The sequence below is a fragment of the Chrysochloris asiatica genome, unplaced genomic scaffold (assembly GCF_000296735.1).
Source record: "Chrysochloris asiatica unplaced genomic scaffold, ChrAsi1.0 scaffold00020, whole genome shotgun sequence".
NCBI lineage: Eukaryota > Metazoa > Chordata > Mammalia > Afrosoricida > Chrysochloridae > Chrysochloris > Chrysochloris asiatica.
The window spans coordinates 13,954,701-13,982,310 of NW_006408538.1; the positions used below are offsets into that span (position 1 = coordinate 13,954,701).

Genomic DNA, 27,610 nt, shown 5'->3' on the forward strand with positions numbered 1-27,610 from the left:
CAGTCATCCAGGAAATAGCTTTTTGTACTTACCATATGCTGGACATTGTTCTAGGTGCCGGGTGTACAACAGAGATCAAGACAAAGTCTCTTTCTTCATGGAAATTTTATTCTTGTGGAAATTGACAGATAATAAACAATTGTTGCTGTTAAGTGCCGTTGTGTTGGTTCCAACTCATAGCGACCCTATATAGCATTTCTGAGGAGCAGCTGGTGAGCTTGAACAGTCGACCTTGCAGTTCAAACTGACCTTTGCAGTCCAGCACATTTACCTGCAGCGCCATACCACTTAGAAGAGAAATTTGTATATATGAGTATATTAGATTATTAAGCACTATGGATCAAAGAAAAAGTTGAGGTTAAAGGAGATAAAAATGCAAGGGGTAGAGCAGACAGAGCAGCTTGCAGTAGAGTGGTCAGGGGAGGCCTCGGAGGAGGTAAGGGAGGCAGATCCTTCCGGACGGAAGGAATAGCAAGTGCTATCCCTGAGGCTGGAAGTACTTGGTGTGATGAAGAACAAACTGAAAGGTCTTGTGCCTGGAGTGCAGTGAAGCTGAGAAGCCTGAGACCAGAGCAGTAATGGGGGCAGACATCTGAAGGCCTTGAAGACCGTTTAAATACTTGGCTTTTAGGTGGAGGTGAAATGTTGAGCTGTCTGTTCAGTGTCAAGGCCTTGAATGTCTTAACAATGAGCCCTGTTCATTCTCCTACAAGGCCAGAAATGGAGCCTTCTTTAGAGTCCTGGACCACAAAGGCTACAGTGAGGTGGCGGCCAGGCTTGTTACTCTCACCAGACGTGGATCCAGGGATACCTACATGTGTGTTGCCCTGAAGCAGCCAGTTCTCGCCTGGCACTAAAGGCTGTGCCCACACAAGAACTGGTATAAGTAGTTGTTGTCAAGTACCGTTGAGTCAGTCCCAAATCACAAGAAAACCCTGCATAGGGTTTCCTAGGAGCAGCTGGTGGGTCTGAACCACCAGTTTTGTGGTTAGCAGTCTAGTGCTGATCCTACAGCACCGCACTAGAGGTGAGAGGAAACTCATAGGTGTATGGAACAGAGAAAATGGTGTCCACCATGGACGACCCACTTACACCTTCTCTATTGTTAAACCTTCTGACATTAGGGAAGGCAGTTTACAGATGAGCAAACAAAGGTTCAGAGAAGATAAATAATCTTATGCCTCATCACAGAAATGTGATGGGAGAGGGAACAGTGATCTGGAGAAAGCAACTGTTTGGCCTGTCAAGGAGGGCCTCCTTAAAGTTGGGCTCACAGCTGAGACCCCAACATGCAGCAGCAAAGCAAACCCATCCAAGCTCCAGCTCTACTTCTTCCTAGCCAAGTGCTAACCTCCCTATCTGTGTTTTCTCCTCCGTAAAGTGGAACCAAGAGGGGTGTAGCTAATAGCAAATGAGAAAGCATGAAAGTGCCTACTCCCCAGTACTGGTGAACACTAGGGGTTCAGTGAGTACTCTTGCTTGGGCTTGCACATCTGGGCTGATGTCTTTTTTTTTTTCAAGGATGAGTCCAACTGCCTTTTCTGAGATAGTCTTGGAGCATGGTCTGTTCTCATGGGTCCAAAAGGGTCCTGTTCAGTGGCCCAAGCCACATTTCTCCTGACCTTGGCATCTTTCCCAGGACTCTGCCTAAGCCTTCTGCCATTCTTGCCTTTCTAGGAACTGTTTCCTGCTTTCCAGGACTGCTGTTTGGAAAATGGGAAAAGGGCCAGGTACAATTGATGTAAAAAAAAAAAAAACCTGTTCCAATGCTAGACTTTGGAGAGACAGAATCAAAACCATCTAGCCCCATGCAGCTTACTGTCTCCTTGGTTGTTTGTTGTTAAGTGCTGTTGCATGGGTTCCAACTCATAGCAATCCTGTATAGGGTTTCGGAGGCTATAAATCTTTACGGGAGCAGACAGCCTCATCTCAAAGTCTTGTCTACATTAAGACTTAATTATCCCACTTTTACTTCCACATAACTTTACTATCCCACAAGACTTGTGGGCAGAAAGATGAAAATCTTAAACAACCTTAATGTTCATTCTAGAAGCTTCCTGAGAGAATGATTTAATGATTTAAAGGACTATCGACCTGCTCAACTCTTCAGTGTTCCGACTCATAGTGACCTTGTATAGGGTTTCCTAGAGCGACTGGTGGATTTGAACTGCCGACCTCTTGGTTACCAATCCGTACTAATTCTACAGTGTCATGCCAGGACTCTTAACTCGTCAAAGGACAGCATCAAAAGAGAGTTTATATTCTAAGGCTCACCTCAAACCCCTCCTTGCTCTGTGTCCCCTGATCCTAAACTATATCCTGATCTTTACCCAATCCTAGTCAAGCTCCCTTCATGGCATTAGAAGTCCCACCTAAAGCAGACTCTAAAACCTTAGCACTCTCCTGACTTGTTCTCCCCATTCTGGGATGCTCTAAGACTCTGTAGGTAGAACTCTCTCCAAGGGCGGGAAGAGTTAAACTTGACTTTGACCGGTGGGTTGATCTGGTGATATTTTCTGTGAGCCAGCATTCCACAAGAAGAAGCAGTCATGCTTCTTTCTGACCTTTGAGATGGAGGACAGCAATGACCTAAGTCCAGGCCAGTTCCCAGGGGTGCAGTTAGCTGGACCTAGGAATCTGAGGAGTGTTCACCTGAAATTCAGTAAGGCCCTTGGTGAATTCCTGGTACAACCTCTTCTGTCTACAAACAGGGGACTGGAAATTTGTGATTTATCTAGATCACAATTAGTTCAGTTGTTATGGGGATTAAATGAGTTAAGCTCATTTAATGTGTTTGTTAATAACTAAATAGTGTCTGGCCTAATTCAAGGCAGACTCAAGTTGGTCTTTCAGAAAGAGTTCAAAAACAAAAACTGATTTCAACTCTGGATCCACACAGTGGTCCTCTACCTGGAGGGCTGGTTCAAATGTTCCCTGAGCTTCTGATTCAGTAAGTCTGGGCTGGGGGGAGTGTGTGTGTGTCCCAGAATCTGCATGTCTAACCAGCTCTCCAATGATGCCGATGCTGGTCAGGAGACCCCTCTTTGAGAACCATATATCCAAAGTAATGAATTGCTAAAGGTAAAATCAGGCACAGATGAGAAAGGAATTTGGGGGCAGTGGGATCCCTTCCCAAGAGTGTGGGGTCTCCCCCAGGGCTGAGATTTAGCTGTCTTGCAACAGCACATTTTTAGGGCATGAATCACTTCTACCTGTCTGCCCAGACCCAAGCTGGGAATATTCTGAGTATAAAGAAGGGTGGATTGCATGGCACTGTGTGAATTGCAAGGTCAGTGGTTCAAGCTCACCTGCTGCTCCTTGGAAACCCTGTACAGGGTCGCTATGGGTCGGAATTGACTTGACAGCACTTAACAACAACAACCTGGCGCTGTGGGTTAATGCGCTGGATTGCAGAGTTGGTTTGAACTGCAAGGTAGGCAGTTCAAGCTCACCAGCTGCTCTTCAGAAACCTTATACAGGGTCGCTATGGGTTGGAAATGACTCAATGGCACTTAACAATAACAACCCAATAAGCACAGGCTTGCTTGTGCTTACTAATCTGTGGTGAACAATTTCAATTTATGAAACCCATGTGAAACTGTAAGTGAGCACAAGTAAGCCTCTGCTTACCTTGCTTATTAGGTAATTGACATTGCTGCCCTCAACTCATTTTCTTTGCTTTCTGTTTTCAATGGGAGAGACGGCCCTTCCTCTTTGCAGGTGGGCGGGTTTGACACCCAGCAAGGGAGGTCTGGGTGCTGAGAATGAACCACACACTGGCCAGGCCGGTGAAACCAACGCATCCTTTATTGCAAACTCAAAGCTATGGGAGCTCACTCACACTGGGACCTCTGATTAAGAGAGCGTCTCTGACTGCCCAAGCTTCCTCAGACAGAGGGGAAAACTCCAAGCAGAGTAGAAAACAACCTCCAGGGAGCAAGCTCCTTTAGGGACCTGAGGTGAGACTCTGGGAAACACGCCACATGGATTGCAGGGCTTAAGCAGATAGGCAGGGTCCAGAAATGATGAGGTCCCCAGCCAGGTAAACCCCGCTCTCCTGCCAATGTGGGGCAGACTCTGAAAGACCCCAGAGGTGGAGGGTCCCCCAGTCAGGGCTTGTTTAGGAAGGTAGTGAACAGGTTAGAAGCCCTGTAAGTGACAGGCTGGAGAGCAGAGAATTTCATTCTCTGTCCTGAGGACGCCTCCAGAGCCATCCCTAGAACCGTGCTTCTCAAACCGTGATTCTCAAACTTGCAGCGCTGGGGAACTCTTGTCAAAGTGCACATCCTCATTTGGGAGGCCTGCGCTGCAGCTCTAACAAGCTCCCAGGTGAGGCTAATGCTGCTGACCCATCCATTCCACCTCCAATGACCAGGCTCCAGTTGTACAATGCCTTTGTTTACATCTGGAAAAGGTACCCTTCTTCGAGTCAGAGAAACCAAACGCTAAGATATAACATGGGGCAAGCTGGACTTAAAGCCCCTACTTACTCTCAACCACCACAGCTGAATACACAGCCCTGGGGATCCTGTCTTAACTCCTGGTCCTGAAAGCTCTTTTCCCAGAACTTAGCCAATCAGGCCCTGGAAATTAAGCAGTGTGAACAAAGTGTGTCTAGGGACATAAAATGCTCAGTAATGTGTCCCAACCTATCAAGGCCCTACCATAGGCAGGCCTGGTGGATTGGAGCATTCTGAGGAGGGGTTACTGCTCTTCGGGGTAGTCTGAGCAGGTAACAATTTAACCCGAGAAGTGGGTGAGTGGTCACCAGTCCACAAGATGCAGGAATTGCCTGGCAGAGCTGTGTGTCTCCAGCTTCTCACATGTAAGTCCAGGTTTGGTGAGTTCTGGGACAGCTCCAGGTCAGCTGCCTCCACAGGTGAGAAGAAGGTGTTGCCAGGAGGCAAGAGCCCCAAGCCCTCTACTGGTAGAGCAACCAACGGCATTAAAAATGTCATATTCTAGGAAGCCTCTCAATTCCGGGTAAATCAGGACAGATGGTCACACGAGTGCCCGGCCACACTCTAGACCCCAGGTGGAGGGCCTAGACAGTATTGGGCCACCAGGACTTTGGAAACTGACGTGGGAGCTGACAGGCTACAAATCCAGTGCTCTGTTGAGCCCTCAAGTGACCACTTACATGGCAGCTGGGCACTGGCCAGAGGGACACTGGTGAAGGTGGCCATCAAATTACCTCAGGGTGAATGGCTCTTTCTTTCAGGGCCACCTCTCCTGTGGCTCAAAGTCACACCTGGTCCCTCCAGAGGAAGGGAGAGTCCTCAGAGTTTCCTCTCTCACCATTCCTTAATCTTGGAAGCCCAGAAAACCAGCTGTGATCTGCAGTGGCCAGCCGCAGCTCCTACGGGAAAGCTCAGCCCTGCTCGCAGACTCACCCCAGCTTTCCCAGTACGCCTGGCTCCAGCTCCCACCAAGCCAGAGGCACTGTTCCCAGGAAGCAATAAACACATGGAGGCTGTCTTCTACTCTCAGGGTAGCCACTGGTTCCAAGCACTAAAAACAAGGCCTTAAACCCACAGGGCCCAGAAGACGCTCTTTCCAGGGCCTCAGAAAGTGCCAGGAGACTGGAAGCAAGTCATTCCTAAAAAGCCTCCAAGTAACCCAATGGAGGCAAAGGGTCCCATCACTGCCCCTTATTCCAAATACCAAGTCTCCCAGGGTGAAGGGTCTACTTCAAGTGCTCCAGTTCCACCCCTAGCCTCCTCCCTCAGGTGTGCCAGGCCCTGCTCTAAATTATCTATCCGTGGCCCTGGGCTGGCTGCACCTCCTTCTGGTTCACCTCCTCCCATTCCCATCCCCCCCCCCCAAGTGTGGCCTCCCATGAGACTCCCTCCCCTCAGGATGCTCGACCATGTGGCCTCTGTCCATTGCTGGGTGGGCAGGAGGAGGGTGGCCTAAGGTGTGGGGGCCCGCACACCCTCTGGAGACATGAGCATGTTGAACTTGATGAGCGGCGGGGCGATCACTCGCACCTCGGCATTCAGTGGGTTGAAGCGGAGGTTGACACTTCGCAAGGCTGGCATGGCGGCCAGCTTCTCCACGGGTACATCTGTCAGGGAGAAGGGGGGGCGGGTTAGGTGGGCAAGAACCAGCTAGGCAGAGCAGCAGCTGGCCAGCAGGCCAAGACAATGATGAGACGGCGACAGCGAGCAGCTCACCAGCCTCCACTGTGTGCGTCTCCTTCGTGGAGGAGACATGAAGACTAAGGACCAGCCTTGGAATCAATGAGCTCAGTGGCCTAATGGAACATGTAGACATCAGTCTCCACAACTCTGAGACCAGAAGAACCAGATGATGCCTGGACAGAGTGTGAGAAAATGTGAAACAAAACTCAAAATTATAAAAACCTAAACCAAGCCTGGTTTTACTGGTCAGAAAGCCCAGGACACCTGACAGTTGCTCACACCTAACCTTTAGGACGAGGCACCCTGGTGGTACAGTGGCTAAGGGTTCAGCTGCGAATGGGCAGGTCAGCGGTTCAAATCCCCCACCTCTCCCCGGGAGAAAGACGTCTGTTTCCATCAGATTACAACCTTAGTTGTCTTAAGCAGCTACCTTCTGCCAAAGTCTGGAGCAATTCTCCAGCAATTCTCCTCTGTTCAATAGGGTTGCTATGAGTCAGAATCAACTTCATGGATTTAATCTTTAGGACCACCTAGTCTGAGGTTCAAATCCCAGATCCACCACTTAACAGCTGTGTGGCAGCAAGCAAATTACTAGACTTCCTATCAGGATAATAATAGAATTCTAGTATGAAGTCCTGGTGTGGTATTGTGGGAACCGCATTGGACTGTTCCTCAGAGATCCTATACGCAGTGAGTTGGAACCTAGTCGTACCTAGTAGAGTTGTTTCAGGTTGAATAACGTAACATCCTTTCTCCACAGAACACTCAGGAAATGTTAGGTATTATTACTAAAGGAAACTGAGGCCCAGAATAGTTGAGAAACTTACTCAAGGTCACAAGCTCACAACTGGCTGAGTTGAAGTCCTCAGGAAGGATGCAGTTCACTAGAGGCAGTGGCCAAGCTGGGCCTGGAGCTGGCAGAAGACTTAGGCCAGATTTTAATGGAAGGGAATGGTGGCCAAGCTTGTGGTTGAAGGGAAAATAAACAAACAAAATCCCAAACCTGTTGCTGTCGTGCTGTGGTGACCCCATGTGCTACAGAGTAGAACTGAGCTCCACAGGGTGGTCTTGGCTCTAACCTTTAAGGAAGCTGATTGCCAGCTCTTTCCTCCTTGGTACCACTGGCTGGATCTGAACTGCTAACCTTTTCACTAGTAATCAAGTACAACCATTTGTGCCACCCAGGGACCTGATCTGAGAGAAGCAGGGGCAAAAGAGTAGGGGCAGGATGCCCAAGAGATCACGAAGGGACCAGTTTCTAGAGGGTGGACTCAGTGGAATCTGGAGGCGTCCAGGTTCTGAGGCCCCAGCCATGTGGGCAGTTTGGAATAGCAAGGGCTATAGAACTCTCAGCCCAGAGAGCAAGGCACTCCCATCGGCTCCCAGGAATCCTTGTGGTTAGGAGTGGCTCTAAACCACCTGAGTTCAAATCCTAGCTCTGCTGTTTCCCAGCTGCTAGTCTTTGGGCAAGGTAACCAACCTTTCTGTGACCTGGTTTCCTCATAGGTAAAATGAGGGTAATAGGCTTAAGGGAGTTAGTACAAAGCACTTAAACAGTGGCTAGACTCACAATAGACTGTAGATAATGTCGTGTCGTTAAGTTGGTTCCAAGTCATCATGACCCTGTATAGAGTTTCCAGGAGCAGCTGGTGGTTTTGAACTGCTGACCTTGTGGTTCAGTCCAGTGCTCATCCTACAGCGCCACACTAGGACTCCTTGGTTGTTAAGTGCTGTCAAGTCAATTCTGACTCAGAGATTCTGTATAGGGTTTCCGAGGAACGGCTGCTGAGTTTGAACCGCCGACCTTATGGTTCAAACTGACCTTGCAGTCCAGTGCTTCTCCTACACCAGGACTCCACAGTGAATAACGGGAGTGAATGTTACAGTCCTGGCCAGGTGGAGCCACTGGCTGCATTTCCTGCTCTGATCCAATGTTCTCAGCAGCCTCGGCCCTGTATGATCCCACATGACTGTCCAGTTCAAGACAGGAGCAAACCTTGCCTTTCCTCAGTCCTTCACAACAAACAGTGATGGTGAGAGACCGTTCCTGCCCTTCTCTGGGAGATAGCCAGAGCTGAGGGTTTTAATTTTTGACAAAATCAGTGTGTGCTCGACAGGCGTTTTAAATTAAGTAAATGGTATTGTGCTATAGTCTCATTGTATGTCTGTATTTTTTTCATTAAGCACCACTACAAATTTTTTTTTTTGGAAATAGGGTTTAAAGTGCATGTAGGTGTATGGTTTGATTTTTTACATAGATGTATACACCCATGTAGAGTCCTGGTGTGGCGCTGCAGGTTAATGCACTGGACTGCAAGGTTGATTTGAACCACAAGGTTGGTGGTTCAAACTCACCAGCTGCTCCTTGGAAACCCTATATGGGGTCGCTGTGAGTTGAAACCGACTCAATGGCACTTAACAACAACACCATACATCCATGTGGAGTCCTGGTAGGGTGTTATCAGATAAACACTGAACTGCAAGCTTGGTGATTCAAATTCACTAGTCACTTATCAGAAACCCTATACAGAGTTGCCAAGAGTCAGAAACAACTTGACGGCACTTAACAACAACAACATATACCCATGTGGAGTCCCAGAATAGCATTGTAGGGTAAACACTGGACTGCTAACTGCAAGGTCGGCAGCTCAAACCAGTTACTGCTCGGAAACCCTATACCAGGTTGTTATGAGTCGGAACCAACTTAACAGTACTTAACAACACACCCACGTAACCTCCATCCAGATCAAGATAAAGGACATTTCAAGAAGCTCCAAAAGGTTGGACAACTGTCCAGCTTATGTTGTTGCTGTTAAGTGCTGTCCAGTTGGTTCCATCACAGCGATTCTGAGTAGGTTTCCCAGGAGCAGCTGGTGGATTGAAACCATCAACCTTGCAATAGCCCTGAACTATTCTTCTCATTGCTTAATTTAGCCTGTTCCTGAGCAAATGGAACCATCAGTGTGCATCTGACTTTCACTCAACAATCTTGAAACACACAGCTGAAGAATTTTTTACTGGGTAGAATAAAACTATATCCTTAAATTACTTGTTTTCCTCTTTCGTATTTGGAAATCATTTCAAATATCAAAAGTTGTAAACTAAAAGCAATACATGTATCACTATACCCCTTGACCCAAATTCACCAGCTGTTACAATTGTACCCTATTTGTTGTCCTATCTGTGAGTGAATGCATTTTTTTTCTTACTCACACACGCACACACACACACATTTTTTCCCAAGACTGTTGAGGTGGTACACCTTGGCCCTCCCTTTAGTGTGTTGCTCCTAAGAAGAGGACATTCCCCTATATAACAATAGTGTGGTTATCGGTTCCATGCATTTACTTAGCTATACCACTACTCTCGGACATACTGCCCATAAACCCAGCAATAGCATGCTTTATAGTACCCCTCTGCATCCCCACACCTAGGGACTGTTGTTGTTAAGGTCCCACTCACAGTCACCCTGCATAGTGTTTCTGAAGCTGTACATCTTAGCAGGAGCAGAAAGCCTCATCTCCCTTCATTGGAGCAGCTGGTGGGCAGGCACGGCCGACCTTTGGTTTGCAGTACTTCCCTACAGAGCATTTAGCTGTCCTGTTTCTGTGGACTCCTTGCCTTTGGAGACAGTCTTTCTGTGCCTTTGGTGACAGTGGCATTGTTGAAGAATACAACTCCCTGCTCTTTTTTTTTTTGCTGTACATCACATCAACTAGATGGAATGGGTTTGGTTTTGAATAGAGCGCTCCTTTTGTTTGTCTAGTGTTGCTAATGATTAAATTGGAATGATGTTTCCTCGGCTGAAAAGCTGAGTTCTAAGCTGCTGCCATTACTACGGCTCCTACATGCTCAAGGGCAACGATGTCCTTTGTAGGCACAGGGTGGGGACTAGGTGGGCCTCTTCTCCCTGATCTAGCTGCTAACGTCATTTGAGCAGCTTAGAGGAAGGAGCAATGGGGCCAGCAGATCGCTTCAAGCTGGCAGAATCAGCAAACCAGAGCAGCCAAGCTAGGAGCAGGCAAACCCGAGGGGCTAAGCTGGGACTTGCCAATCCACATCGTTTGTGCTCGGAGTGGAGGGCGGGAAATGATCTGGATGCTGTGGACATAGTGCATGGCACCTCAACAGCACAGTGATAACAGGACCCAGGCTTGTGGGGACACCTGGAGAGGAGGGGAGCCTCAGCTTCTTCCTCTGTGCCAGGTGCCATCCCCTCATCACGGGCAGCCCCCACTCAAAGCTCAGCCCAAAGATGGCCTCGTGATAGCGCTCTCCTTGGTCCCAAAGCTCTCTCTTTACACCATACTTCTATTGTGTAGCAGGCTTTGCCACCTGGGAGTCTGACTGCTCACCTCGTAAACGCGGTACCCAGTGCAGTGCCCACAGGGGTGCTTGATAAATACTTGTTGGATGAATGAATGAAAGCCTGGCCTCCAGGACTAGATTGTAAGCACCTGCAGGCTCGAGGCCACCCTGGGCTGGGCACACAGTATAAGTCGGGATCCTTCCCCACCTGCCCCTCTCTGGTCAGTTACAGGTCAGGCCAAGCTGAAGAAGATACTGGCGTTTTAGCACTAGACTCGAATTTAGAAAATGATACCTTTTATAGCCATCTGTTCAGATTACAAACCAAGGGCATTTTTATTGTCCCATGGTGTGGACACACTTGGCTTTGGCTTCTATTTCTATTGTGAACATTTTAGCTTCTTTCCACCTTTTCACCAGGCCCTGTGTCTACAAAGGAGCCCAGGTTGTGCTTTGTGTTAGGTGCTTATAGGAGGGGCTGGGTGGTGCACATGCTTAACACACTCAGCTGCAAACCAAAAGGCTGGTGATTAGAGTTCACCCAGATGTGTCCTGAAAGAAAGGCTTGACAGTTTACTTGCAAAGAATCAGACACTAGAAAGCCTACAAAGCCCAGCTCTGCTCTAACACACACGGGGTCACCACGCGTCTGACTCTACTGGCAGAACTGGTTACGAGCTCTGCACGTACAAGGCACTGTGAGGCTACTCCCACCCCAGTCTAGACTGCAGAGTGTAGGACCGTGACATTTCAGGGCCTTTTGTGAACAGAGTGACATTCGTCTAACAACCTCATTGCCCCTAAGTGTGTGCTGCTGGTGCTGGTGCTGGTGGAGGTGGGGTGGGGGGTGAGGGAGGCTCCTGTTGCAAGTTCCAAAAGCCAAGACCCAGCTGCCCTGGTGATGGAAGGACGTCCAGAAAGGCCCAAAGACCCAAGTAGGCTGGCACGGGATAGGACACAGTCCACTGTGCCTTCATCTTTCCCTCAGGAAGTTGCAAGGAGAGTGTCTGGGCGCTCCCTGGGCCCGTTTGACCCCCTCCCATCACAGTCACCCAAGCACCCACCTGTGTCTGCGGGCGGCTTGAGAGGAGTCAATAGGAGAAGCGGAGTGACCAGTGTTTAGAGAGAATGACTTTCCCTGAGGCCACAGGGTCAGTGGTTCAAACTCACCAGCGGCTCCTTGGAAACTCTATACAGGGTCACTGTGAGTCAAAGCTGACTTGACGGCACTTAACAACAACAACAACAACAACAGGTTCATTAGTGGATTTTAAACACTCTGGGCTTTCCATCCTCTCCATGGGAATGTACCCAACAGTTCTCATTTCTGTTCTGTGGTAACCTTCTTTGTGGTCCCACCACACAGACCAGGAGGTAAGAAGGACTGTTTTAAAGATTGAGTTCACAGAGGTTAAGGGGCTGGGCCTGAGTCTGCATGCCATTTAAATGGCAGAGCCAAGATTCAGGCCTCATCTCACTAATGATTAGCACAATTGACTGGTAATTTCATGCTAGTGGGGCTGGCTGCAAGGTGCAATGACAAAATGTCAGAATGCCGTTCCTCTGTGTGTATGGTGCCAAGACAGAAGTATATGCCAGGGAAGGCGCTGGTGATTCTGGGCATCCCAGCTCAGGGATTACTCAGCGGGGATGTGGGGATGTGCAGCTCCACAGGGGACAGCTGGACCCCAGGGTAGCAGTTCTCCAACTTTCTTGGCAGCTTAAAAACAAAGCCTGTTCTGCTATGGTTTTGTTTTGTTGTTGTTTTCATTTAGTAAGTTTATTTACAAACACAAGTTCAACAGAGTTTGATCCATTTTTCAGAGGTTGCCTGTCTTAAAACATTCTTCTTATCTGTTTCATGTTGTTGTTGTTGTTAAGTGCCATCGAGTCGGTTCCGACCCATAGTGACCCTGTATAGGGTTTCCAAGGAGCAGCTGGTAAGTTTGAACCGCCGACCTTGCAGTTTAAACGACTTTGCAGTCTGAAGCATTAGCCCAGAGCACCACACCAGGACTCCTATCTCTTTCATAGATGAACTTAAACTTGCTTACTTCTTAAAGAGTTGGTGTCTTGCTATAAAGCAAGAGGCAGCAAATCCAGACCCAGAGCATATAGTCATCATAATTCGTAACCACTACTTGTTTTCCATGGAAAATGGTAAATTCTTCCCTGGGCCCTCCTCATAGAGGGAGGTGGTAAACCTTGGGATCCTCTGCCCCAACACGGCTGTTGGAGGCTCTAAGAAAGGTACAGAGAACAACACCACAAGAGCTATTTTTTTTTTAAGTAAAATGTAAAAAGGATGATATAAATAATTTAGACAGGACTTTTCAATAAATTCATACAAATGAAAAAAACAAAAACCAGTGTCCTGCTGTCCCCTGGCTGGAGTGGCAGCTTAGCACATGACTGTCTGTCCCACTGCTGGCCCACTCCTCAGCCTCTCTGCCTTCATCCTCAGAGATCCCACCAGTGGGCTTCAAGTCTGAAGCTCTGGGATGCTGATTCCAGGTACAGACACAGTTCCCCAGCCAAATTCTAGTGTCCCAGCCATCCAAGAGGCTTCCTCAGGCAGGGAGTCCTGGGCACATTCATGTTGAGAAGCCCTAGCTGGCCCTGGGAGCCAGTCCTTGGTGCCTGGAGACCAAATATGGCAGGCTGAGCCTTATGCTCCCACTCAAAATGTTACAGGAGATAAACAGGTAAATGATGGTAGCCTGGCGGGGACAGGGGACTAGGACCCTGAGCATGCACACTCCTCAGAACACACTCCCTTCAGAAGGTGGGAGCAGTGGTGGCAGTCTCCCCAACCCTGCAAGTGCCCTGGACTGAGCATCCTGGGGTGGGGGGTGGGGGTGGGGCAGAAACAGCCCCTACCCTCTGTAGCTCCTTGCACTTCCCCTGACCTTCCTACAGGCTGAGTCCCACAGCCCTCAGGGGAGGCTTTGTAGACAGGAGTGTTCTTAGTCCACTGGGGCCATCAGGGGCAATGAGCAAGGCCAGACACTCAGGCCTGAATCTTGGCTCTGCCATTTAAATGCCATGAAAACCCAGGCCAGTCCCTTAACCTCTGTGAACTCAATCTTTAAAACAGTCCTTCTTACCTCCTGGTCTGTGTGGTGGGACCACAAAGAGAGTTACCACAGAACAGAAATGAGAACTGTTGGGTACATTTCCATGGAGAGGATGGAAAGCCCAGAGTGTTTAAAATCTACTAATGAACCTGTTGTTGTTGTTGCTGGGGTTAAGTGTCACCAACCTTGTAGTTTAAACCGAACTTGTGGTGCAGTGCTTATCCTACAGTGACATACCAGGAGTCCATTAATGGACCTAGGTGGTGCAAATGGTTAACAGACTTCATTAACCAAGAGGTTAAGAGTTCAAGTCCACCCAAAGGCAGCCCAGAAGAAAGGACTGGCAATTTACGTCTGAAAAATCAGTCACTGAGAACCCTGCCTGTCCTGGCTACATAAACAAACCATCCTTTTGATCCTCTTCAACAGATATAACAAGAAAATAGTGCTCAGCTTTGAGGGGCTCTTTATTGGGGAGCAGAGGAAAGCAGCAGGAAACTGCAGACAGACACGAATCAATGAATCAACAATGAGTCACAGAAAGTAAGAAAACTGCTCCTCCTACCACCCTGCACCCCAGCCACACAGGCTGCCAGCTGTTATGGCCTGAGGAAATGGCCCCAGAAAAAGAGCCTGCTTCCTTAACCTGCACACCCCCTTTCTGTACAGAGACAAGACCCCAAGCTTCTGCTCTCAAATCAGCAAAGCCAGCACCTCCCCCACCAGGACACGGTCAGCTACAAGTCTGGTACAAATTGCTATAGAAGGCTGCCACAGTGCCACCCTGTGCACCGGATAGCTCAGACCTTCAAGACCAACACACCTCCCAGAGCTTCAGTCTGGGTCACCCTGCCCCACCTTCTGGTTGGCACCAAGGAGAGCTGAGTGAGGTGGCACTGTGGAGTGGAGGATACACCCACTGCCAATATGCTCCAGGATGGAGGGGTGGGGGTCCTGCCAGCACCTCCCGCCCTGGGATACTACCGCCTACAGCGCATTGTGAATTGCTACAGAAGGCTGGTGCAAGGGAGCGTACTCCTGCAGGAAAACTCGAGGGGACTCCTACAGTGTGGTCAGGAAGTGGGTCACCTAAGGGGAGACCACTCCTCCCCAACCACAACAGATAGCCTCTGGGGAGTGCCAGCCCCTCTCCTCCTGAAAGAGGAGTTTCCCCTGAACACCAGCTCAGATAGAAGCAGCCCCCACAGACAGCTTGCTGGATTTGGGTTTCCAGCTACGAACATGATGACACAGACAGAGAAGGGAAGGTTTCCAAGACTGTAAATCCAAAGATTTACAGGAGTAGACAGCTGCATCTTTTTCCTGTGGGACAGCTGGTGGTTTGGAACCACTGATCTTTTCGTTAGCAGCCCACTGCCTAACCCACAACACCTCCAGGGCTTCTTACATCCTATTTGTTGTTTGAAGTGCCATCGAGTCAGTTCTGACTCATAGTGACCCTGTATAGGGTTTCCGAGGAGCAGCTGGTAGGGTTGGAGCTCCAACCTTGTGGCTAGCAATTCAATGCTTATCCTACATCCTATTTAGACTCTCAAAATTTTTCATGAGAGAATCCTGAAAGCAGTGAGAGAAAAGCAAACAGTCACAGACAAAAGGTCCCCAGTAAGATTAAATGTGGATTTTTTCCATGGAAACACTGGAGGGGCAGAAGGCAATGGAACGAAAGCGTTAAAGTGCGGAAAGAACAAAACTGTCAACCAAGAATACCATAGACAGTAAAATTATTAAAAATGAGGTTGGAATTCCAACATCCCTAAACACAGAGATTCCATAACCACCAGACCAGTCCTAAGAAAAATGTTAATGGGATGCTGGGGTTGATCTGTTTTGCCATCTGTCCAGGCTTAAAAGGAGCCATCTCAGAAGTAGGAACAGACCAGGACCATAGAGAATGATGAAGATGATGGAGCATAAGATCCCTACCTGGAAGAATAGGTGGCATGGAGAGAGAGAGAGCAGCTGCAGGCTTCTAGGCCTATGGACCAAGTAGAGTGCATACTGGTAGGAGACTGGCTTACAGAATGTGCCCTCTGGACATTCACAGACTGACTAAAGGAGCTTTGTAACACTTGCCTGAGCAGGGCAGAGGGCAGTGGGCCGCATGGCTGAGAGGCTGAAGACAAGAATGAGGCATGCCTGTGTATGGCAGAAGACAATCGTTCCTAACTGGGAGACTGCTGCATCCTGAGCTGTTTCTGAACCTGAATTGTACCTTATTCACTTCTCTAATAACCCCATAACCCGGGGGGTGGGGTGGGGAATAAAGTTAATGTGAATTCTGTAGATGAAAGGGAAAAACCACTAGAAACCAACAGAAAGCTATACATAAAAAAGACAGATGGTCTCAAAAGACTTCATTTTACTTGGGTCCACAATCAACACTCTTGGAAGGAGTAGTCGAGAAACTGACGTATTAGGCCAATCTGCTGCACAAGACCTCTTCAAAGTGCTAAAGAGCAGACATACCAAGTGTGCTTGACCTAAATCATGGTATTTTCAACAGCCTCATATATATGCATGTGAAAGTTGGACAATGAATAAAGAACACTGTAAAACTGATGAATTTGCGTTATGGTGTTGAAAAAGAATATTGAAAGTACTACAGACTGCCAGACCAACAAACAAATCTATATTGGAAGAAGTACAGCTAGAATGCTCCTTAGAAGCCAGCATGGTGAAACTTCATCTCATATTTCATACATATTACCAGGAGGGACCAGTCTCTGGAGAAGGGCATCATGCTAGGTAAAATGGATGGTCAGTAAAAATGGTCACAGTGGCAGCAATGGGCGCAAGCATGACAATTGTGAGGATGGTCAGGAACTGGTAGCGTTTGGCTCTGTTGTGCATAAGATCACTAAGAATTCAAACTGACTCGATGGTACTTAACAACATTAACAAAAACAAAAACAACAACACACAAAAAGAAAAAATCTCTGATAAAGGGAATGTCTGGATAAGTATAAGGGTTAGTAATAAGGTATTCATACTTGATGCTAAGTGTTTTTTGTTTTTTTTTTACTTTGTGTTTTTAAATAACAAATATATAAAATGCAAGAATAAAATTAAATTACAAGAAAGATGAACTATTAAAACTGAATTAGTATTTTTTAAAAAAAGGCAGGAGAGGAAAGCAATGATACAGATTTAGAATTTCTTGAATGTTACTGAAGTTATATTGGTACCAAGTTACCCTAGAATGTCGTAAATACAAGCTCTTAAATTTTATCAGAGTAATCACTAAGAAAATATCTAAAAACCGTACACAAAAGGAAAAGAGAAGGGAACCAAACAGACTCACTACAATAAACCAACAAAATAAAAAAGAAGCTGAACTAAAGGAAAAACAAAAAGTTGACTTAAGACACACAATAAATACATAGCAAAATGGCAGAAGTAAGTCACTTCTTAGCAATAACAGTGAAAATAAATGGACTGAATGCTCCAATCAAAAGATAGAATAGCAGAATGCATTAAAAAAATAAAAACGATCTACCCATATGCTATTTGGAGCCCTGGTGTGGTACTGTAGGAGAAGTTGTCATTGTTAAGTGCCGTCGAGTCGATTCTGTCCCATAGTGACCCTGTGTAGGGTTTCCAAGGAGCAGCTGGTGAGCTTGAACCGCCAATGTTGCAGTTCAAACGACTTTTCAGTCTGACACATTAGCCCACAGAGAAGTACTGGACTGCAAAGTCAGTTTGAATTACAAGGTCGGAGGTTCAAACTCACCAGCTGCTCCTCAGAAATCCTAAACAGGGTCGCTATGAGTCAGAACTGACTCCATGGCACTTAACAACAAATATGCTATTTATAAGAGACACACTTTAAACCCAAGGACACAAATGGTTAAGAGTGAAAGAATGCGCAAGATAATAGCCAAGAGAGCTGGGACGGCAATTTTAATATCAGACAAAGTAGACTTGAAGACAAAACCTGTGAGAAGAGATAAAAATGGACATTATATAATTATAAAAGGGTCAATTAATCAAAAAGATCTAACAATCATAGTATATGTAAACCCAACATTGGGCTACCTAAATATATAAACCAACAACAGTAGACACCAACCTGGTATTAACATACATGACACCACCACTCAGAACACAGTCCAGATACAGAAATATTTAAAGTAAAACAGGAGTCCTGGTGTGGTACTGTGGGTTAATGTGCTGGACTGCAAAGTCGGTCTGAACCTCAAGTTGGTGGTTCAAGCTCACCAGCTGCTCCTCGGAAACCCTATACAGGGTCACTAGGGGTAAAGCCAATTTGATGGCACTTAACAACAACAAAGTAAAATAAATCTACAAGATTGAAAATAGGGAAACAGAGAGATTCATTTATAATGGTGCCAACTACAAAGCAAAAAGCGGGATTAGTGTAGATAACAGAAATCCCAAATGGCAAGGAAGTCAGGTGAATTTCAGGATAAAACAGATTCTTTTAAATGGGGAAAAAGATTAATAAATTACAGGGTAACTGCAAAGAAAATTCACCTTCATGTCAAAATTTTAAAAGGAGGAAACTCAGAATTAGTAAACATTAACACAACAGAAATGAAAACCCACGAGCAAATTGAACTTGGTACAAAAATTAATGTGGAACACAGATACCAGCAGCACTGCATAAAAACCCAACAAAATGACAGCAACCAATTCAGTGGATTAAATGTACCATCAAGAGGCAGAGAGTAACAGAATGGATAAGAAAACAAGATCCTTCAATATGCTGTCTACAGGAGATACATCGTAACATGAACAGATGTGTGCACACCCATGTTCACTGCAGCACTGTTCGCAATAGCAGGGAGATGGAGACAGTCTAAATGCCTATCAGGAGAAGAATGGTTCAACTTTGGCACATGCACACAATGGAATACACACAGCTTTGATGAGTGGTAATGAACCCGCAGGGTACCTCACAGCATGAAGGAAACTGGAGGGATTGTGCTGCTGCGTGAAAGATACTGTAAAAAGTTAAGAAAAGATTTTCATGATAAAAGAAATATTCTGTGATGGTTGCTGGGGAGATGTTGGGGGAAGGGAGCATTGTTCATGGGCTGGAGGGTAGATACGTGCTGACATGGGAGCTTAGCAAATTAAGATAGTGGGAGACACAGGAAGGAATGCAAAAAAAGTGAATAGAGGTCAATACTGTTAACAGACAGCACATGAAGGGCATTGCAATCACTGTAATGAAGCAAAGTATAGGATTTGTTGAATGGAAAACTGATGATCTGCTCTGTATACCTTCACTCAATTCACAATAAAAAAGTTTTTAAAAAAGAGAAAGGAATTAGAAAGTCTCCACAGACTTATAAAAAGTGAAGAGATGGAATTAGTGATCAGCAAAAAAGTCTCAAACCAGATAAGTTTCACTGGGAAATTCCACCACACATTTAGAGAAGATTTGACACTAATATTGCTTAAACTCTCCCCAAAGATAGTGAAACAAGGAAGACTCCTTAATTCATTCTGTAAAGCAACATAACCCTGACATCCAACCCAGAAAAAGACACCACACACAGAGAAAACTTACAGGTCAAAATTGCTTAGGAATACAAATGCAAAAATCCTCAACAAAATCCTAGTGAATAGAATGCAACAGCATATTGAAAGAGTCACACACCATGCCCCAGGAATGGTTCAACGTTAGGAACTCGCACAACATAATATATCATATTCATAGAACAAAGGACAACTACACAAGTACCTCTGTTGATGCAGCAAAAGCTTTTGATAAAATGAAACACTCTTTCGGGATGAAAGCCTTAAAGAAGATTGGAATAGAGGGAAATGTCTCAGTAAGGTTCATGGCATACAAGAAAAGCCAACCACCAACATTATGCTTAACTGAGATACTGAACTTTCCCCCTGGAATTAGGAAACGAGAAAAGGATACCTTCTCTCACCACTTCTATTCAAAACTGTATTACAAGTCCTAGCCAAAGCAATAATTCAAGAAAAAGAAATAAAAGGCATCCAGATAGAAAAAAGAAGTAAAATTATCTCTCCATGGTTGATATGATCTGATATAGAGAAATTTCTGAACATACAAGAAAACTTCTACAGCTAATAGAGAAATTCATCAAAGTTGCAGGGTAGAAGGTCAGCAGACAAAAATCAGTTGGGTTTCTATGCACTAGCCATGAGAAATCTGAAAGGGAAATACTGACAATTCCATTTACAATAGCATTTAAGAAAATAAAATACACAGGACTAAATCTAAATCAGAGATGTGAAAGACTTACATAATGAAAACTATAAAACACTGCTGAGAGAGAGTAAATGGAAAAGTTTTCCATGATCATGAATTCGAACACTTAAAATTATTAAGGTATCAACACTATCCAAATTCCGGCACACACACACACACACACCCTTTTTTTTTTTTAACAGAAATAGAAAAACTAATCCTAACCATATGGAAAGGCAAGACAAACAAAGTAGGACTCACACTTTCTGATTTTACAACATAGCGTTGTTATTGTTAAGCGCCATCGAGTCAATTCTGACTCATAGCAACCCTGTATACGGTTTCCAAGGAGTGGCTGGTGGGTTTGAACCACTGACCTTATGGTTAACAGTCCAGTGCTGATCCTGCAGTACCAACTACAGTAATCAAAACAGCCTGGTCCTGGTGTAACAACAGACACACAGGCCAATGGACTAGAACTGCAGGTCCAAAAGTAAAACCCACCTATCTATGGTCCATTGATTTGTGACAAGTGTGCTAAGTCTATTCAATAAATGATGGAGCTGGGACACTGGATTTCCACATTTAGAAAAATGAAACAGGAGCCATGGCTCCTACCATACACAAAAGCAAATTCAAAATGGATTAAGGCCCTAAATGTGCAAAGTAAAACCATACAATTCTTAGAAGAACAAACAGGGGAAACACTGTCAGGCCTAACTTTCAGCAGTGGATTATCTTATATCAAAACAAATAAATAAATTAAAAACTTTTGTTCATCAAAAGAGTTTATCAAAACAGTGAAAAACAAACTACCAACCAAAAGAATATCTTTGGGAACCAGACATCCTATAAGAATCTAACAAGCAATATTTATCTAAAACTTCAAAACCTTAACAAACAAAAAAGAAAAATAACCCAATCATAAAATAAGCAAAGGACTTGAATAGTTATTTCAGCAAAGAGAACAATTTAAATGGCTATCAAACACATAAACAGATGCTCAGCCTCATTAGCCATTGTTGTTGTTAAGTTCTGTTGAGTTGGTTCTGACTCATAGCAACCATGTATACAGCTACTGAGGCTTGTAAATTGTTGTGGGAGTAGAAAGCTGCTTCTTTCTCCCAGAGTGACTGGTGGGCTTATCCTATGGAGCCACCCTACTCCCCATTAGATTCTGAGTTGATTCCAACATATAGCAACCCTGTATAGGGTTTCCAAGGAGCGGCTGGAGACTTTGAACTGCCGGCCTTGCGGTTCACATGGACCTTTTAGTCCAGTGCTTATCCTACAGCACACCAGGATTCCAGTTACAAAGATGCAAATCAATTTGTGATATCATTACATTTCCACTAGGAGGGCTCAGGGGTTCTGGTGTGGCGCTGTAGGATAAGCACTGGACTGCTAACCACAATATCAGCGGTTCAAACCCACCAGCCATGCCTTGGAAAACCTATACAGGGATGCTATGAGTGAGAGTTGACTCAATGGAATTTAACAACAACTGGAGGACTAAGATTTAAAAACAAACAAAAAACTAGAAAATAACAAATGTTGGCAAAGATGTAGAGAAACTGAAATCCTTATCCATTGGGAGTGGGAATCCAAAATGGTACAGTTATTTTGGAAATCAGTGTGGTGTTTCCTCAAAAAGGAAATGTTGTTGTTAAGGGCCATCGACTCAGTACCAACTCACAGCGACCCTAAGCACAACAGAATGAAACACTACCCCATCCTTTGCCAACCTCACAATCGTCGTTAGGCTTGAGCCTATTGCTGCTGCCACTGTGCCAATCCATCTCGTTGGAGGTCTTCCTCTTTTTCGCTGACCCTCCTGATAATATGCCTAAAGTATGAGAGACAAAGTCTGGCCATCTTGGCTTCTAAGGAGCATTCTGGTTGTACTTCTTCCAACACAGATTTGTTTGTTCTTTTGGCTGTCCATGATACTTTTAAAATTCTCCTCCAACACCATAATGCAAATTAATCAATTCTTCTATAACATAGAACTATGATTTAACCCAGCAATTACACTCCTAGGAGCATACCCCAAACACTTGCAAGTAGAGACTCAAAAAGTGTACACCAATGTTCACAGCAGCACTGTGCACAAATAAAAAGGTGTAAACAACTTAAATGGCCATCCACAGACGAATGGATAAGGAATGTGGTACATATATACTATGGAATACTATTCAGCAAGCAGAAGAAATGAAGTCTTGATATATGGAGGGAGCTTGAAGACACTGTGCTGAGTGAATAAGCCAATTGCAAAAGGACAAATATTAAACCACTTCACTTATATATAAAAAGACAAGAAAGGAAAATGTATAGCGGCCAAAGTTTTTTACTGGTTACCAGAAGTGCGAGGGAGGAGGAGAAAGGGTTTAACAATTATGGGAAAATTGCATTAAGCATAGAGTTGTATAGTTGATTTAGTATAATTGCTGTTAATAAGTTGTACATCTATAAAAAGTTGAATGGGCAAAAATTGTGTGCTAGAAATATTTACAATAATGACAAAAAAGAGAGTAGCTGCTGAGATTGCGTATGGCCAACCAAACACTTCATGGATTTGGTGCCTTGGCTTGGAGGCTAAGGGCCATGGTTTCATGGGACAGCCCAGTCAACTGCCCTAAGAATGTGTTCAGTGCTTCTGTTCTACCTTCTAATTCATTGCCAAGTGCCTGGGGGGGCTTAGAAGATTCCAAGCAGCCATCCAAGGCAACCGAGGAAGAGTCAGGAATAGGGGGAGGTATGGAATGTATGACTAATTGCCTCCATGAACAACTGCCTCCTTTGCTGTAAGACCAGAACTGGATGGTTTCCCAGCTACTGTGACTGGACATTTTGATCAAAGATGTCATAGTAGAATCCTGATCAAAAAAGGGGGAAATGTCCCCATTGAATAGTTTTCATCTTGTCTAGATGGATCTGGTAAAAAGAGATGGGGATAAGATTCTTATGATTCAATAGTGAATAATTGTTATCATGACTAATTGCTACTGTCACAATTGTAAAGGTAGAAGTCTTGCAACAAAAATGGGGGAGAAGTTAATCCTACAGTTCAGAAACAAAGGATCCTAGGACCATCAAGGGAAAAGAGCACAAGCGGAATGTGCGACCCTATCCAGAAAAGCAGCGACACTAGAGATGGAGGCAGAGATGAGGATATGGAGAAGGGGAGCAGCTGAGGACTCTAGATTCATGGAAAGAGAGGGACTGAGAGCTGGCAGCCAGGAGGCAGGCTTGCAGAATGTGCCCTTCGGTGGTGTAAATTATTATATATGCCTGGGTGTTTAGCTGATGGTACATGGGGGGAATTCTAATCACTGTAATGAAACAAAGTATATGATTTGTTGAATGTAAAACTGATGATCTGCCCTATAAATTTTCACTCAATTCACAATAATAACTTAAATAAATAATAAATCAAATAAAGTTGCTATTGATCTTTTAAAAAAAGGGGGCGGGCGGAGGAATGCAGAACAAAATTCCATATTCTCCTGGATGCTGGTATCTCTGAAGCTATGGAAGGTGGATGAATTCTTGCAACTATTGCCCTGAGATCATGTTTAAACCTTAAATCAGAGATAAACCACGAAATCTTAAAACTGAATAGTACTTTAACTAGTAAAAAAAGAGTCTGCCTTGAGCATTATGTTCTCTTAAGAACTATCTGTATGTGATTAAGTTGACAATAGCTCTTCTTCAAAAGATTAGACAGAACTCTTAGGGAGAGTGGGCTAAGTGGGGGAGAAACAACTCTTATTTAAAAGGAGAGTGAGAATTGGCACACAACTGGAAGGATGTAATCACCATCCCTTAACTGTACACGTAGAAACTGATGAACTGGTATATGTTTTGCTGTGAATATTTTCTCCAACAACAAAACAAATAAAATTTAAAGAGAAACCAACCAACCTTACGGTTCTATTCTGACACACATGGATCGCCATGAGTTAAAACTGACTTGAGGCAAAGGGCTTGGTCATTGTTAGTTTAATAACTCTAGAGATGTATTGTTTCTTTAAAGTCTGAGGAAAGAAAACGAAACTGGACTAAAGTCACTGCTGGAACATCCTCTTCCCTGCCCGAAGCTGGCCAGTCGGGTAACGGTACTTAGAGGCTCCCCCGTCCCAGTCTCTTCCACAGACTTCTGCCCAGGATCTGACAGGCAAGCAAAAGCTAATCAACAGTCCTCTTCAGAAATATCATGGTCTCCTTACTGGTCACTCTGGAGTCAAATAAGTAACTCAGATTGCTTGGCTCTTCCTGGGTCAGATTGCCTATCTTTGCTCTGTCCTGATACCTTACTCTTTGAGACATAAAAGGAGAGAGATATAAGCAGTTTAGAGGGACCTACTGCCACAAGTAAGAAGAGCGGGAGTGGAGTACATACTTTGGAGTTGGGTCCCTACACTGTGAAGCTCCTACACCTAGGGGTAGACTGATGCCAAGATGTATGGGCCTATGGTGCTGAAAGGAGACAAGGACCTTTCCCCAGAGCAGACCTCGAGAAAGCCTCCCCTAGAACCAGCACTCTGAATGTGGACTTCTAGCTTTCTAAACTGTACAAGAATGCATTTCTGGTTGTTAAAGCCATCTATTGTGAAATTGGTTATAGTAGCACTGTTGGTGGCTGGTGGCTGTGTGCCGTGGAGTCAGTTCTGACTCATAGTGACCCTGTACAGGGTTTCTGAGGCTGTAAATCTTTACGGGAGCAGAAAGCCTCATCTTTCTCCCACGGAATAGCTGGTAGTTTCAAACTGCTGACCTTGCGGTTAAGCAGCCTGGTTCGTAACCACTACGCTACCAGAGCTACCTAGTCTGTAGCATCTGCCAATTTTCATGGTATAAATATTGCTACTGTCGTTGATTTCAAGCTACTAGTATGGTAGCGTAGTGGTTACGAATCGGGCTGTGAACCGCAAGGTCAGCAGTGCAAAACTACCAGCGGTTCCGTGGGAGAAAGATGAGGCGTTCTGCTCCTGTAAAGATTTACAGCCTCAGAAACCCTGTGCAGGGTCGCTATGAGTCGGAACTGACTCCACGGCACACAACAACAAAGTATGAGATTATTGGGTTTGAAGGTATAGACTCCAGTATACCAGTGGCTTGGCCAAGTTTAATCCCTCACCCCAGGCAGGATTCCAGGATCCCATTGCAAAAGGTAGGGAAGCCCACCTTTTTTCTTTCATGAGGATTCTTTAGCATAAAACTTATACTTTGGGAACTGAACCACTGTTTTGCTATTTATGTATTCTCAGTTACCTTTGGTAATTAATAAGTTTCCTTCTGAAAATGTTAGCTGAGCTACAGGGAAACCAGGGAAGAGATTTTGTGAGCACTGGGGTAGTAGACCACTATACCCAGGGTCTAAGGGAGAGTAGGGTCAGGGGAAAGAAGAACCTGGAAACAAAGATGTAGAGCTCACCTCTTCATTTCCCCAGATAGCTAGCTGTCTTCTTGTTTCAGCCTGTTGCTTTTCTCATCCAGGTGTATATACACACAGAGAGAGGCTGAGAGGAGGGAAGTTACAGGTTGAGGGACTGGCTGTGATGGAGGTGGGGGGGTGTCAAAAGAACTTTGTCCCCCACAGTCCTGAGGCTGGGCTTATATGTGCTTCCAAGTGGAAAACTGGCCACAACAATGCTAACCCACCAGACAAAGGCAGCCTAGAACACTGAATGTTTGTTGATCGAAGGTTCTGATCTAGCTCAGTGGTTCTCAGTCTTGGCTAAGCGTTGGAATTGTCTGGGGAGTTGAATTCTGTCAGAGATTCTGATTTAATTGGTATTTTTAAAAAATTATTTTATTATTTTCTTTGTCTCTCTGAACATTTAAAAATCACATCAGAATATTCTGTTACCTATGCTTTGCAGAATCTTTTATGGAAATAGGTTTCTTTACTTGCTCTGCAATTTTTATTTGTAAAAAAATTGTATTTTCTGGGAAATGATCTTTTATAGTATTCCACCAGTACCCTGGCTTGTAAAGTCGATTGTGCATTCTGGATCAGGTTTTATCTTGGGCTAGGACTATTCTGGGTTTGGGGTTTCTTTATCAGAAAGGTAGTGCTAAATTCTAGCCCTTCACTCTCCTACTGCATGTTAGAGGTTCCAATCTCATAGGGCTGACATGACTCCTCCCATGGTCTCAGTGGATAGCTTGCTTCAGTTGTAGGGCATGGAGGTATTTTTGCTGTAGATGGATGTCTTCAATGTACAGCAAGTTTGGGCACCACTGGTCTGTCCGTTTGTGGTGGCTTGTGTGTTGCTGTGAGGGTGGATAGTCAGATGGTACAGTCTTGCTTGTTGGAAAGCAAAGAAGACTTAAAATACTTACTGATGAATATTTGAGATCATAGCCTTCAATATGGGTTGCATCTCAATGTAAAGAAAACAAAAACTTCACCATTGCACCAATAAATAACATCATGAAAAACGGATTGAACTTGTCAAAGACTTCATTTTGCTTGGATCCACTATCAACACTCATGGAAGCAGCAGCCAAATCAAATAACATACTGCATTAGGCAAATCTGCACAAGACATTTTTAATGTGTTCAAGAGCAAAGATGTCAGCTTGAGGACTAAAGTACGCCTGACCCAAGTCATGATATTTTCAATAGTCTTATATGCATATGAACATTGGAAAATGAATGAGGAAGATTGTAGAAGAAATGAGGCATTTGAGTTTTGGTACTGGAGAAGAATACCGAAGGTACCATGGACTGCCTAAAGAACACACAAATTTGTGTCCGAAGAAGTACAACCAGAATGCTCCTTAGACGTCAGATAGCTGGACTTCGTCTCTCATATTTCAGACTGGTTATTAAGAGGGACCAGTCCCTAGAGAAGCATATCATGTTTGGCAAACTGAAGGGTCAGTAAAAAGAGGAACCCTCCCCTCCTCCCCCAAATGAGATGGATTAGAAGAGTGCTGGCAGCAATGGGCAATAAGTGTGAGGACAGCACAGAGCTGGACATTTCTGCTGTACTCAGAGTCGCTATGAATTGGAACCAACTTGATGGCAACTAACAACAACTACAAGTCTTCTAGGTGAGGATTCATGAGAAAGCAGAGCTGTAGAGATGGACACACAGCTGTAGGGATGGAGACAGAGCTGTAGGGATGGAGACTGACTATAGGGATGGAGACAGCTGTAAGGATGGACACAGAGCTGTAAGGATGGAGACAGAGCTGTAAGGATGGACACAGAGCTATAAGGATGGAGACAGAGCTGTCAGGATGGAGGCAGCTGTAGGGATGGAGACAGAGCTGTACTGTAGGGATGGAGACAGAGCTGTAGGGATGGAAACAGAGCTGTAGGGATGGAGGCAGAGCTGTAGGGATGGAGACAGAGCTGTCGGGATGGAGACAGAGCTGTCGGGATGGAGACAGAGCTGTAGAGATGGACACAGAGCTGTAGGGATGCAGATAGAGCTGTAAGGATGGAGCCAGAGCTGTAGGGATGGAGACAGCTGTAGGGATGGAGACAGAGCTGTAAGGATGAAGGCAGCTGTAGGGATGGAGATAGAGCTGTAGGGATGGAGATAGAGCTGTAGGGATGGAGACATTGCTCTAGGGATGGAGGCAGAGCTGTAGGGATGGAGACAGAGCTGTAAGGATGGAGGCAGAGCTGTAAGAACGGAGACAGAGCTGTAGGGATGGAGACAGAGCTGTAGGGATGGAGACAGAACTGCAGGGATGGAGACAGAGCTGTAGGGATGGAGACAGAGCTGTAAGGATGGAAACAAAGCTGTAGAGATGGAGACAGAGCTGTAGGGATGGAGACAGCTGTAGGGATGGAGACAGAGCTATAGGGATGGAGACAGAGCTGTAAGGATGGAGACAGAGCTGTA

At 45.3% G+C, this 27,610-nt stretch overlaps 1 protein-coding gene across 1 annotated transcript in view; it reads right to left on the reverse strand.

Moving 5' to 3' along the window:
* Window positions 1-5,912: 5,912 nt before the first annotated feature.
* Window positions 5,913-27,610, reverse strand: part of LRRC20 (leucine rich repeat containing 20) — a 128,530-nt gene continuing 106,832 nt past the window's right edge. Inside the window, exon 4 of the mRNA XM_006837464.1 lies at window positions 5,913-6,067. Coding sequence (XP_006837527.1) covers window positions 5,913-6,067 — 155 coding nt within the window. The remainder of the gene's footprint in view (window positions 6,068-27,610) is intronic.